Source organism: Salminus brasiliensis, chromosome 16 (genome assembly GCF_030463535.1).
Source record: "Salminus brasiliensis chromosome 16, fSalBra1.hap2, whole genome shotgun sequence".
Classification (NCBI taxonomy): Eukaryota; Metazoa; Chordata; class Actinopteri; order Characiformes; family Bryconidae; genus Salminus; species Salminus brasiliensis.
In genome coordinates this window covers 4,676,151-4,690,815 of record NC_132893.1, presented here as the reverse complement: position 1 = coordinate 4,690,815, position 14,665 = coordinate 4,676,151, and the positions used below count along the sequence as shown (strand labels likewise).

General features: G+C 45.6%; 1 protein-coding gene across 4 annotated transcripts in view; it reads left to right on the top strand.

Annotated features, from left to right (window-relative positions):
• Positions 1-13,144, top strand: part of cuedc1a (CUE domain containing 1a) — a 36,019-nt gene extending 22,875 nt beyond the window's left edge. For 2 of the 4 annotated variants that reach the window (XM_072658674.1, XM_072658675.1), the window contains exons 3-10: positions 1,658-1,788; positions 3,422-3,548; positions 5,033-5,261; positions 5,941-6,012; positions 6,848-6,937; positions 9,445-9,538; positions 10,104-10,162; positions 10,253-10,326. In XM_072658674.1, coding sequence (XP_072514775.1) covers positions 1,658-1,788; positions 3,422-3,548; positions 5,033-5,261; positions 5,941-6,012; positions 6,848-6,937; positions 9,445-9,538; positions 10,104-10,162; positions 10,253-10,326 — 876 coding nt within the window. Of the gene's footprint in view, positions 1-1,657; positions 1,789-3,421; positions 3,549-5,032; positions 5,262-5,940; positions 6,013-6,847; positions 6,938-9,444; positions 9,539-10,103; positions 10,163-10,252; positions 10,327-11,618 lie in introns of those variants that run through there. The other 2 variants (XM_072658676.1, XM_072658677.1) reach the window with 2 other exon arrangements.
• The last annotated feature ends 1,521 nt before the right edge of the window (positions 13,145-14,665 follow it).

The following is a 14,665-nucleotide window of genomic DNA, read 5'->3' as shown; positions in this document are numbered from 1 at the left end:
TGTGTCCCAATACTTTTGTCTATATAGTGTTGGTACCCATCACAAGATGCTACAGGAGCTATGAGGGTGAAGCCAACCACACATCCGTGCAGACTAGCATCAACATCAGTGCATTAGTCCAATCATTACAGGGAATTGAACTCACAAGCTGCCAGCGCTTAGACAGTTGCACCACTCTGGAGCCCCCCACACCCCCCCCCCCCCTTTCCTCAATAATGGATAAGGTACTGATGGGCTGAAACGGGGTGTTCACATACAAGGGCGTAGAGTCTCAGTGATAGGGACTGATTCAGGATATATCTGGACTCAATCTTCCTCCCTTTCTCATGTCCCGTCCAGCATTTTGAGCTTGCATTAGCCCCATATTTTACCACTTTCTGACCCAAGGCATTCCTCTCTGTGCAAAGCTTCGCCTCAGCTTTACATTGCTAAGCTACCCTCTCTCAAACCATAATACAAAGTGGACCGCATGAGTCTAGATGCTTCACGAGCTTCCTCTGCAGCCACTGTTTGATCTCTTTGGAGCAGTGAAAATCTACACATCAACAAGCAGAGATGATGCATTTTTAATGCGGAGCCTTCCATGGCCACGTAATCGTCAACATGTCTCATTAGCTGCTAATTGTGCAGACCAAAAAGCAGTGGACCCATCCGCTCGGGCAGCTCATGGGGGTTTAAAAGCATTTGAACTGCAGTTTGATATTCAGTCGGAGAGTAAAAAAGACGCAGGACGTCGCTTTGGGGCGCTCGTATACTTGCCTCACTTGATGATGAGGCTGATCCCCTCTGCCTGAGAGGAGCCCATAGCTTGTCATGGGGCTTCAAAGCTTTGTGGTGCGCTGCACTCTCCAGGACCTCTCGCGGCAACTAGGTCAAGCAGTTCTCCCACACAATAGAAGCTCCTGCCCTGTGGTAAACTGGTGCAAGCTGGGCGGAAGCAGGCCAGTGTCACCGGGACAGATTGTTTTCCAGGCCATGCATGGTGTGATGCAAACAAGGCATGACTTTACTGCTGAATGATGCATGAATGATGCAGCATGATGAATGCTTTGCAATAGATTAAAGCGACAATATGTAACATTTTGTACTTCAAAATAGCAGCTTCAAAATCATTGTGATGCTCCGCTGCACTGTAAAAGGAAGAATACTGTCTAAGAATATTTTCAACCGCACTCCGGGTCCGACACATTGCTAACAGCACTTTGCAACTTTGGTGTGGACAATAATAGTGGAAGCTGCGTAACTCCATAACCCATACTTGCATACTTGCATAACCCAAGTCATATTAGTCTAGCGCCTCAGTCCACATGCTTCTTTCACTTTCAATGATGGCTCTATATATCTCAGCTTGTCCAGAAATGCATGTGTAAAGCGTGCATTTGGCCCAAAGCGCAAAACACACTTCCTGACTGTAGGGGGAGTCAGTTCTTACATAATGTTGCTTTAAAGCAAAATCCACAGATTTCCACAGTCAGAATGGGTGTGGAGACCCCAACTCAAAGTTCTGTAAGGGTGGTGATGATTATTTAGTTGCCTCACAACACCCTACATGTACCTCTCTGACATAAATATGTTTTAAAACTACATCAAAAATTATTTTCTCTATTGTATTTATAGCATGTGTGGGTGTGTTTTTATCTGTGTATCTCCTCTGCAGATTTTGGAGAGGACGTTAGAGCCAGACAGCTCAGACGAGGAACCCCCACCTGTGTACTCCCCGCCCTCGTATGACATGCACATCTACGACAGGAAACACCCAGCGGATCTGCCTTCCATTCCACCGCCCAGGCAAGAGGCCGGGGGGGTTGGGGTTCCTCCACTCTGACCATATTCTCATTCCTGTCTCTGAGGCGTTTCCTGCTGGTGACGCAAAGCCATAATAGCTTTTAGGCCGTTTTCACACCAGTGAATTCTGGAATCATTGTACCTGGATTGTGAGCGCATCATGAAGGCCATAAGCACACAAGCAAGTCTAGAAAGAAATGGTTAAAGCAGCAGACAGCTGTAAAAAAACCCAACATTTATGATGTCCAAGTCAACGTCTAGAGCTTAACTCAGTAGAAATGTTGAGGAAGGGTATAAAAATAGCAGTTCAGGCATGAAACTTCATCATCCTCAGCGAGTTAAAGCAGTCTTTACGGTGGTGGGCCAACCCGTTGTGCAGGATTGAGCACCAGTTACCGGAAATGAATGCATGCAGCTACTGCACCCATTGCTGACACAGTTGTGCAAGTGCACACAGACCCACACAGCTCGTCTAGTCCCTGTAGAGGACAGAATAGAATAGAGCAGATAAACATGAACCGATTGGAACCATGCTGCCTAATGCCAGGCGTGGGCTAGAAATGTATAACGCCTCCCAGCTGTGGAGCTGTGGAGCAGTGGAAGAACTGTGTTCACTAGAATGATGGATGGCGCTCCATCCAACCTCCTGACCTAACTAACGCTCTTGTCGCTCAATGCAGTCAAACACTCACAGCAAAGCTAGTAGAACGCCTTCTTCTCTGGACAGTAGAGACAGTTACTCCATCAAAAGCAGTATAATTGCTTTTTTAACACCCTGGAGTTCAGAAGAAACATTGAATGAGCAAGTGTCCCAATACTTTTGTCCATATAGTATATATATTTGTTTGCAATTATGCACATAAAAAAGGAACGGTAGGTACATTTACTCAGAACTGTGTTTGTATGTAGTGTAATTTCACAGCTCTAGACCGGCCCTACGGTCTAACTGCTGCTCATCAAGTGTGAGAAGATCATGAGTTCAGTTCCCAACAAGGCTTCAGGCTTCCTTGTCATATACCTCCCAGCCTGGAAAAGTCATGTGATATGAGGAGCTCTAACCTGCAGATGGGAATAAACAGTAAACAAACTGAGGGGGCGGAGCCACAGACTAAACACCGTACACAGTATTTAATCAGTTTCAGTTGCAGCTCATTTACTGCCGTTTCTGAGGCTCCGCTCAGTATGGATGGTTGACCAAACTGGGACGCAGAAGTAAAAAATGTGAGTTAGGAGGACTCTTGACTAAATTATGCAGAGTTGGCTGAAAAGCAACTCTGTAATTGGTGAATTTTGAAGCCATTGCACTCATTCTTCTGGTTAGATCACTGTGTTCTCACACTCAGTTCTCCACCTGGTGTTGGTCTGATGTTACTGCTGCTGCTGAGTGTGTGGGTAGTGTAGTGTGCTGTGCTGTGCCACAGGCTCTGCTGTTCCTGCTGTAAGGATGCCATTAATTCTCACTCAACATTGCACAACATCAGGACCCCCCCCCCCCCCCCCCCCCCCCCCCCTTTATGTGTGGCTGAGCGCCCCAGAGGACCCCAGCTCCCAAACAAAGGAAGAGCGGAAGAACATCATTAAATTTAATGTGCGCCTGCGGACTGACCTTGATTTTGTGTGCCCACGCTAATGCCAGGTTTGATGCCCATCCCCCGCCCGGGCATCAGCAGGTCGGCGGCTACAGGAACTGGAACCCCCCGTTACTAGGCAACCTCCCCGATGACTTCTTGCGGATTCTGCCCCAGCAGCTGGACAGTCTGCAGGTAGATTCATGGCACTCTTTCTCACCGATAATGGATCATTAACTTGTTGCCAGGCCTCTCCCAGATCCATCAGTAATTCCAATCACTTACACACACACACACACACACACACACACACACATATACACACACAGGGCCCTGCCTCAGAGCCTGCAGGGGTTTCAGACACGTAAAAAAGCTGACGGTGTTCACATCAATTTCTGTAGTTTTAGTAGGTCACTGGGGTATTTGTCCAAATGTTTGTGGACACCCCTTTTAATGAATGTATTCAGCGACTTGGCCGACACAGATGTGCAGATGCACACCCGCTTCTTATCTAGTCCCTGTAGAGAAGTACTGCCAATAGAATAAGACTCTCTGGAGCAGATAAACATGAACTCATGCCAGGTGTAGGGCCAGGCGTGGGCTTAGAGGGGTATGAAACCCAACAGCATTGAGCTGTGGAGCAGTGAATGATGAGCTGGGAAGTTGGGGATGATGAGGTGGGGTGGTGATCATCCAGCATCCTGCAATCAAATCCTCACAGCAATGCTCCTCCCATATCTAGTAGTAAGCCTTTTTCCCTGGACAGTAGAGACAGTTTTATAGTACCCTTGATTTTGTGTGTGTATGAATGAGCAAGTGTCCCAATACTTTGGCCAAATTGTGTATGAGGCTAATGCAACTAACAAGCAGGTACAGAAGAGTGATACACCTTAGTGTGTGATCAGCCTTGGAGCAGTAGGCTTGCTTATGTGGTTTCGGACACCACGTGACTCCCGCTCATCTCTGAGCACAAACTAAAGTGTATTTCAGAGCTGAAAACAGTAGCAATCTTAGTTTTGTCCATTTTTATAGACAGCGTGTCATACTGTGTCAGAAACCACGGGCAGGGCAGATTTGCAGTGTTTTGTTTGACCTTTAGCGCAAAGGTCGCGCTGCATATGCACCGAGTTTCCCTCCCAAAGTGTAAAAAACTGAATGGAGATTATGATAATGCTTTGTGACCCTTTTTTTAAAATAATGATGTAAAAAAAAAAAAAAGCTGTAAAATGAATAGAGTGGAGTGGAGGCTAACGCTAATGCTAATGCACACACACGCATGCTAAATAAATCCAAATCACAGCACATTCACCCACTATAAACCAGTTATTACACACCAGCAGACCAACAACCACAGATATCAGTCCAGAGTGTGTACCACTACATACACACACACTCACACAGGAAGTGATCAGACTGCAGTGTTGTAAAGGAGCTGGGAGCTGATTGGTCAGGGAGGAGAGTCAGACTGGATTATAAGATATTAAACTCTATGAAACATCATTTTAAGAAATGTGCTAATCTAAATCAGTCAGTCCAGAAAGTCTGATTATAAAAACTGATACTGAAAATAAAGGGATTTTACTGAACCCATTAATCAGCAGCTCATCTGGTCTAAACTGTGGGGCTGGATCGGATCGGTATCAGCTAGATAAACTGAGTCAGACCTCTTTTTCCGACAGCGTTCTCAGAGCAGCCTGTCGCAGCCCTCCTCTTCCTCATCCTCGCTGTCCTCCCTGACGCAATACTCAGCAGCGTCGGGCAGCGGGGCGGCCCCCGGCTGGGCGTCAGAGCAGGACCGGAAGCTGAAGCAGTACCTGGAGGACGAGCGCATCGCCCTCTTCCTGCAGAACGAGGAGTTCATGAGGGAGCTGCAGCGCAACCGAGACTTCCTCATCGCCCTGGAGAGAGGTGCACACACACACACACACACACACACACGGAATACAATGTTTGGAATACTTAAATGGCCCAGATCATGGAATACCACCAGGCTTCAGCTGTTTTGGGCATTACATCTGCTTCTTATGCAATTTGACATTAGTTGTTAGCGCCCCCTGCTGGGCTGGCTGCTGGGCTGACATAGTATATGAAGTTCATGTAGTGTATGAAAATACAGTACATACAGTTCATAAAACAGCCCCTTTAAATGTATTGTTGTTTAAACATTGTCATGTCATTAAACCCAACACATTTACATAGTGCAGTTAAGCCCCACCCATTTGTGCTGAAGTTATATAGAGTGTTTCTCTAAGAGATTTAAAACCTTTCCAGGTTTTAAAAGTTTAGTCAATTGTCACATGACTTTTTCTCTTCTTTTAAGCAACCCATCTTTTCACGCATCATTTCATCGTGCTACAATTGGACACGGTTCTAGATCTGTTCTGGATTTTCCTCATGGTTTCTTGGTTCTGTCTGTGCCTGCTCTGTGATGAACGAGGCATGGACGGGGACATCTTTCACTATCAGCGCATAAAGAATCATGCAGGGTTGTCACTCCCTGAACAGAGAGGGCGGAGCCAGACGCTGGACTGCCCCGCCTTTATCTGAACCCACATTGACCCTTTCACGCCGCTTCTTTATGTTGTAGATCGTCAGAGGTTTGAGACTCTGAAATCCCACGGCTATCATTCATCCGCTTGCATGGAGAAATGCTCAGAAGGTAGATATCATCTAACGGCTCCACTGCACGCGCTTAGCCCAGATGATCTCAAGACAAGTGTATGTGTGTGTGTGTGTGTGTGTATATGTGTGTTAAAGCGATAGTTGCAAAAAATGAAATGGACATAGTACATATTATGACCATCTACCTAATAGTGGGATGCTCGGATGACTGCATTGACGGTGATTGAAGGTCAGCTGCTCCACAGTGGCACGTCAACTAGTGGCCCATGGATCACCACTGTTATGTCATTGGGAGGCACATCTTCACTACGGGACAGGTAGAACATACCACAAACTTAGCAGTTTCCGAGATGCTACCACCCTCCTCCCACTGTCGCAGTCATACCAGAATATTATGACCACCCCTGCTTTGCAATCAACTGGGGCTGGGACGTCACAGATGGCACACGACAAGCGAGCACACCTGTCAGTTGTAGCAGAGCACGAAACGAGCGCCATGGGCAAAGGATGCGATTCGACTGGTGACAAAAAGGGCATGATTATAGGGAACCGGGCAAAGGGCAGTAGAATCTCGGCAATCGACGTGCCACTGTGGACCATTGAACCTCTATAATAAACACCACAGTCTCGCTGTCTTCACCGATCAACTAGATTTGGGCTGAAGGGACAAATTGTGTACATTGTCCATTATTGCCAAACTGTCGCTTTAATTCCAAATGTTACAGGCTGTATGAAGAGGCTGTGGGTCTTAGATCAGAAATGGTGGGCTTCATTCGCCAGTAGCTTCATGTTTCATACATACTCTGCATTCCTGAGATTGGTTCAAATCGTGGTTTATTACGTTTTTCAATAAATTCCCGCTCTTTCTGCAGGAGATCATTGTGCCTCAGGGTCTGAGGAGACCTGCACCTCTGTCTCAGATGATGCATTGTTCCGTGACAAACTCAAGCACATGGGCAAATGTAAGGAGTTCATGTACACACAAATAACACACACACAGACACACATGCACACACTGTGCCATTGTAAGTGAAATATAGAAAAATAAAATCCTAATCCCCACAGTGTGTTCAGCATGCCCACCACAAAGCAAAATGACATCATGCTGGTCACATGATCTTGGGACAAATCATATTTGAGTAGCAGGGAGGAGTTCTGTACTTGATAATTAATCAAATTAATAAAAATAAGATGTTAAAATGATTTAAATGAAAAAATATATCCGTCCATTTTAGAAATGTTCATTTTCAGTTGTTAGTATTTACAATTTTAAAATAAATCAAAAAGTTGTTGACTAAGACACCTCAACTGAAAAACGGACATTTTAGCAATTTAGCGATATCATGACTATATATTTCTATTTTCATTAATAGATAGGATATGACATTTGTTGAAGAAAATAGTTAGAATAAATATTATTATCCTGAATAGACATTGGATGTACCACAAGTCATAGAGGGGGAAAATATATATATTTATTATTATTATTATTAATAATAAAAATAATAACAATAATAAAATAATAAAAATAATATATTATTATATATGTATATGTAATAATTATCTTTATGTAATAAGCATGCAATAATAATATGCCAAAAATATAAAATTGTCCTATATGTATGTAATCTATAACTGCTATATATGTCCCATATATATTCTGCTTATGTTACGTAATATGTCCCATGGGTATGTATAAAACACATTACTTATGTCAGCATTACTATATATTAGCAATATGTTTGTATATATATGTGCATATGTATATATATGTATAATATTATGCAAAAAATCGAATTGTCCTTTAAATAAATGATCTGTATCTAACTACATGTCCCATATTCTGCATATGTAATAACATATATGTTGTATGTCCCATGAGTGTATGTATATATATGTGTGTGTGTGTGTGTGTGTGTGTGTGTGTTTCCTCTAAAATCACCTCAAACCTAAATGTTTTTTACTCTTTCAGTTTAAAAACTCATTTAAAGTCATTCTGTTGATCCTGACTCTGGCTTTACTACAATGTCAGGATATATTTGTACAGAAAACGAACGAAAACACTCCTATTCACACATGCGAGCCCTACTCCAACCCCCCCACCGCTGCTCCCATAACTAGATAAAGATCACTCTAACAGACGGACACCTGGCTCCCCCTTTGTCTGCACGCTGTCTCCCAATTTGTTGTGCTGTATTGAATTGCAAATCAGAGACACTCTGCTGAATATAATCAGCGGGGCAGATTAAAATATGCCTTTTCTCTCCCGTACAGGATTATACCCTGATTCTCTTTTTGTTTCTCAAGCTCTGAACCGTTAGCCTGGCTGCAGTTGGAGCCACGTCCTTTCTAAATTTGGTAACAAGAGATGAAGGACAACTCTAATATATGGTGCAGTTAGGTCATTCAGTGTGACATCAGCACCTTACCGGGACACGGCCTGCTTTTCGAAAGTGCTCAAAAGAGCATGGGGAGCATCTTCTCTATGGACCTTTTTGCCATTTTAATAGATTACCTCTTATTTTCTTTTAGAATTTGTGTATTTCAGTGGATTTCCTCAGTAAAACACTGATATTACAATGAACACTTATAAAACTCCTACAGAAAGTGGTGGTGGTTCTCCATCACTGTGTTTATTAGAACATCTCCAAAGTTCTCCTCATGGAGTCTAGTATTTAGAGTTCTCCTCATATCAACACCTGGTTTGGTGGTAAATCAAGGCTTAATGATGGTAAATCAGGTGAGCTGCTGCTGCTGCTGCTGCTGCTGCTGCTGCTGCTGCTGATGGAGTTGAACACATCTTCCACACTGTGCTGGCTGGACTGGGGGCGTCCAGGAGAAACCTGGAGGAACCGAGCTCTGTTCTTCAGAGTAGCTCACCGACAAGATGTCAACTACTTCCTTCAGAATTCCTTGCTCATTTACCTGTAAAAACGCTGATTTTCTTCATCTACAGCAGCACCTGTGAAAGGGTGGAATCTTCGTATTAGGCAGCAAGTGAACAGTCAGTTCTTGAAGGTGATGTGTTGTGGAAAAAAGCTGGAAAAATGGTCAAGCACAAGAATCTGAGACACTTTGTCAAGAATCATACTGTGATGTTCTAGACGACTGGGTCAGAACATCTCCAAAACATCAGGCAGGTCTTGTGGGATGTTCCCGGTATGCAGTGATCAGTACTCACCAAAACTGCTCCAAGGAAGGACAACAGATGAGCCGGCGACAGGATCATGGGTCCAACCTCACAACTTAACTGGACTTAAAGGATCTGCTGCAAATGTTAGTCCTGGTGTCAGATACTTCACAGGACACCTTCAGAGGTCTTGCAGAGTCCATACCTCGAATGGTCTACAACAGATCTGTTGTGTCGGTACAAAGGGGGCCTACTCAATATTAGGCAGGTGGTGCTAATGTGTTATGGCTGATCAGTGTTTATACTCTGACTAATACTTGTGTTTTTGCATCTCTGCAGCTACAAGGAAAAAGCTTTTCGAAATCGCCAGATCTTTCTCGGAAAAAACCCGCCGGAAAAAGTCCAAAAAGAGGGCTCTCCTCAAGCACCAGTCGTATCCTCCTCAAACACTCTCCCTCTTCTGGTCTCAGGTTTTAGACTGCTGTTAAAGCAGCATTATGTGAGAATTGTTGTTGTTTTTTTTTGCATCTGGGCTCCTCCTACAGTTGTAAAGTAGAATTTGCAATTTGAGCCACCCCTAAAGGACACGCTTTACACATGCATTTCTGGACAAGCTGAGACAAACAGAACTGTCACTGAATGTGAAGGAAGCATGTGAACTGAGGCTTAGGTGATATTACAGTATTTTATACAAATATGACTTGCCCTACCCGTTTCACAAAAGTTACATAGTGCAATTAGCAGTGTGCAGAGTCCGGAGTGGGAATGAGAGAGATGCTATCCTCCTTTCTCCAAGTCACGGAGCATCCCATTGATTCTGAAAATTTTACATAATGTTGCTTTAAAGTTTAGCAGGGTCTCTTTGTGATCTATAGTGGTCCAAATGGTTAAAGACGCTTATACCAGACCAGTAAAGATTGTGCAGGCTGCATGCTTAAATCATCAGTCATCAGACTGCTACCTTATACAGTCAGTACACTCCATAACTGTGCTTTCAGACTAGGCACTGCAGCCTCCACTGCCAATCTTCTGGAGGACGTAGAGGGACTCCCATCAGGCAAGCAACCCAGCATTCTCTTTCCTGCATCTTGAATGAGAATTGAACGGGCCTTATACCTAAATCTGGTAAATGTGTGTTTGTTCATAGAGGATGACGGCCAGCTCAGGAGACAAGGCGCTCAGGAAAAGGACCAGCTGAACAAGGAAGTGGTGTCATGGTGAGAGCACTGGTTCAGCACCTGCAGTCCAGAACAGTCCACCAGGCTGGTCCGACAACCGGTCAACAAGCACTTCTCATTTACTTGCTCATAGTGGCTCAAATAAACATCTGAGTGGCTCAGCGGACTAATGCGTTACAGCTACGGTCAGGGGGGTCCTGAATTCTAATCCTGAGGCATGCCGCTTTGCCATCAGTGGTCGGAGTCTGGGAGAGCACACTTGGCCATGATCTCTCTGGGTGGGTAGATGGCGCTCTTTCCCCTCATTACTCTCGAGTAATGTTGGCCGGCACAGAAGGTGGACCCGGCGCTTTCATCCAAGCCTGGGAATCGGTGGCAGTGCGAGAAGAGGTGTCTTATCGGAGGGGACGTGTGCCCTCTTAGTGTCGTTAGCATTGCTAGTGCTAGGGGCAGCTAGAAATAGGTGGGTTAATTGGCCGTACCAAATAGGGAGAGAAAAAGAGGGCTCTGAAAAGTTGTAATGCAGGGGTTCGAGCAGGCTGCCGTTGCAGCATATCTTTATTTGGGCTAATCCCGTACTTACGCTAAATGGAACAGAGAGGGGTCACATAACAGACAGGCAGGTATAATAAAGGCAAATCCAACTAACCAAGCAAAGGTCAGAACATAGTAAATCCAAAACAAGCAGGAACATGGATTGGAACAGGGTAGGGAACATAGCTGGAGATGGAGGAAGGCTGGGGGCTTAAAAAAAGCTCACTGTTGTGCAGAGATGACCAATTCTAACTCCTAGACTGATAACCATTTGTTATGTTATACCCACTAAAGCTGTCACAAGCTTACTTCTCTGACCTTCAGACCACGGCTGCCCCCCACAAACAACACAAAACGGAAACGGCCTCAACACACACCCACAGTTCCCTGCAGGCAGTGGGAAAAACTCTGCAGGCCGTGCCGTGAAGTCAGTTAGCCGGCCCAGATAGCGAAGGAAAAGTCCCACTTGGCCACAGAGACCTCTGAGTCAGAGAGCCAGTTGTGCTCTCTCGGGCTCCAGCTGCTGAAGGCAGGCAGCATGACCCAAACCAGCGATCCTCAGGTCATAGTGACAGCGCCTTAGCACGCTGGTTGCCCGGTGACTTTGCATTGCCACCAGTTCAGAAAGAGCCGGTACCTGGTTGGCCATGTGTCAGTCCTCACCCTGCCAGTGTTGGGAGCATCACACGGTGATAGGGGGAGAGTTCTGACTGATCCGGTGTTAAAATTTCTTCAATTATAATCTCGTGTTTTTTGCTACTTCCACCACGCTTACCATTGTCTTGTTCTTGTCTTCTGCAGATTTTGTTTGTGCGCTGCGCCCCTGCTCTTGTCCGTGATGGTGGGACAGTCTCTGTCCCTTCCCCCTCATCATCCGGATCGGCCTGCAGCGAGCCCCAGTGGGCCTTGGAGCCTGGCTCAACCAAAAAGTGTGCCGTTAGCTGGAGACACTGCGCTAAGTGTCTCGTTAGCAAGCCAGAAGACGAAGAAAGTCATCCATCGCTTTGGACTTTCATTCATTTGCACCCAGATCACGATGTCAGCTCATATAGAGGGTTGTCGTTGTCTTCATGATTCAAGCGGCTCAGTATCGACCTGCGTAGTCTAGCGCTCCCTTGTGGCCAGTTTCAGGTATAGTTATTGGGGAGGGGCTTATTAATTTCTGGTCGTTTCAGAAGGGGGCTAATACGCTGGTCAGTGTCTCTTTTGTGCTGAGACTCAGGACTCCACCTACAAGCACAAACTCCTCCTCCATGTTCGCCACAGCGACAGATCTGCGTCTAAACTCAGGAGCATTCGAACGCCCACTGGCTTCTTATGTAACATCCGCGTCGTTCACCATAACCGATACATCATATATATATATATAAATATATTTATACACATACTGACACAGATGAGCCGAAACATTATGACCACCTGGCTAATATGCTGTTCTTTCTGCACATGCTGCCAAAGTAGCTCAGTCTGAAGACCTCTGGAGGTGGTTTCTGTGGTATCTGGCACGAAGGCTTTCCAGCAGATTCTGAAAGTTGTGAGGTGGAGCCGCCTCGGATTGGACTCGTCATTCCAGTGCCCTGGTTGTCCATGTGGTGCAAAAGAAAGTACGACTCTTTGGACAAGGCGACTTTCTTCCACTGCTTCGAGATCCCGAACCCAGCGCACCCTTTCAGTGGCTCTTCTGTCAGTTCGGCCCAGGTGGGACAGCCTTCATCGGTAGACTCTTCGTTGCTGGTCGAGGTCAGTCTCTCTTTGGACCACTGTCAGTAGGTGCTCACCACTGTTGACCATGAGATACCCCCCCACACAAGTCTCGCCATCATCTGGTCTTAAGGATTTGTCCCTCGTCAGAGTGGCTCAGGTCTTCACACTGCCCATTTCTCCCACCTCCAGCACGTCGGCTAGGAGACCCAAGTGTTCAGTTATCATCTGGCAGATTATCCCACACATTCCCATAATCAGTGTTATTTGCTGCTTCGTCTGTCAGTGGTCGCGTTTTGGCTCCTCTGTGTATTCCAGTACTGCCCTTTCTTCCTTCCTTCCTTTCATGAGCTGTATCTTTACCCCATCTGTTGGGTTTGGTGAGGCGTTTACACTCCTCAGTTTCCTCAGTCACCTCAGTTATGACCTCGCCTCTCCATGTGACTCAGCAGTGCAGCATAAACGTGCCGTTGCAGTCTTTAGCATTGGTTACCAGGCCAAACTGGTGTAGGTGGACCAAGAGGGGTCCCTTCACTCCTTCATGATTGTTATTCTGTCGCCATCGTCATTCCGTCACTCTTACTGTTGCCTCTTCTGTACAGGTGGTCTACATGGATTCATTCTGCTCTTTCTTACTTAAATTATATAAAATTAAATTCAAATCAGTTCAATTAAATGATCTTTTGAAAAGCACGACGGTGTATGTGTTTTTTGTCGCCCAATCTGTTTTTCGATTCATTGAGGCATCACAACTTTGCTGCGCTATAGCATTCATCTAGCAACCACATAGCAAAAACCTGGGGTACCATAGCACCTGCCTAGCGACCACCTACACAGCAAATTCGCCAGTGTTACATTTGAACACTCACAACTTTTGCTGCGTAGCAGCGCTATAGCATTCACCTAGCAAACACTTAGCAACACCTGGAATACCATAGCAATCATTTAGCAACATCATAGCCACCAACTGGGGTACCATAGCACCTGCCTAGCGACCACCTACACAGCAAATTCGCAAGTGTTATAGCGCTATAGCATTTTACTATTTACTACTTTTTACTATGCAACTCCTGGAATGCCATAGCAACCCCCGGAATACCATAACAACCATTTTGCAACATAATAGCCAACACCACAGCGGCCATGTAGCAACTAACAAGCAATGCCATAGCAACCACCTGGGGTACCATAGCATCTACCACCTACACTGCAAATTCACCAGTGTTACACTTGAACACTCACAACTTTGCTGCGTAGCTATACTATAGCATTCATTTAGCAACTACGGGGATACCATAGCAACACCTGAGATATAATAGCCAAAAACATAGCAACCACCTATCAACACCACAATGACCATGTAGCAGCTAACAAGCAACCCCATAGCAACCACCTGCGGTACCATAGCACTGGCCTAGCGACCACCTACACAGCAAATTTGCCAGTGTTAAATCTAAACACTCACAGCGTGGATTTAACACAGGCAACTGTCCAGTTCCAGGCTAGACAGCTGCTACCTGGTCAGTACGGGTTGAACTGGTTTTGCTAAGTGGTTGCTGTGGTATCCCAGTTGGTTGCTGGGTTGCTGTTATGGTATTCCTGGTGATTGCTAGGGATGATGCCATGCAGTTGCTATGGTATTTCAGGTGATTGCTAAGTTGGCTGTTTAGGTGTCCCAGGTGGTTGCCAGGGCAGTTGCTGTGGTGTTTTAGGTTGTTGCTAAGGTTTTTTTGGCGGTTCCTAGGGAGTTTGCCATGTTACTTCAGATAGTTTAGAGTCTGGGGGGCTACATTTGTTTTGGACACTGATTTTTGGCCTCCACCCTCATCTCATCCATGGAGTGAACACACACATACACACATAGTAGCGATGCAGCGGAGCAGCAGGGAGTAAAGAGAGTGAAGGGCCTTGCTTAAGCTCTGCATACCCGGGTCTCAAACCCACAACCCTAACATCCATAACCCAGTGCTGTAGCCACAGGCACTGCGCACCACTACTGATTGAGGTGTGTAGGCCTGTGTAGCGCAGATAGATATGGTGCTGCATGAGCAAGGTTTCTTCAGTGAGCTTGTGCACCTAAAGCTGCAGTACACTCAAATGTCCAGCAGATGGAACTAAAGACCAGTGCTTGTCAAAGGAAGTCAAAG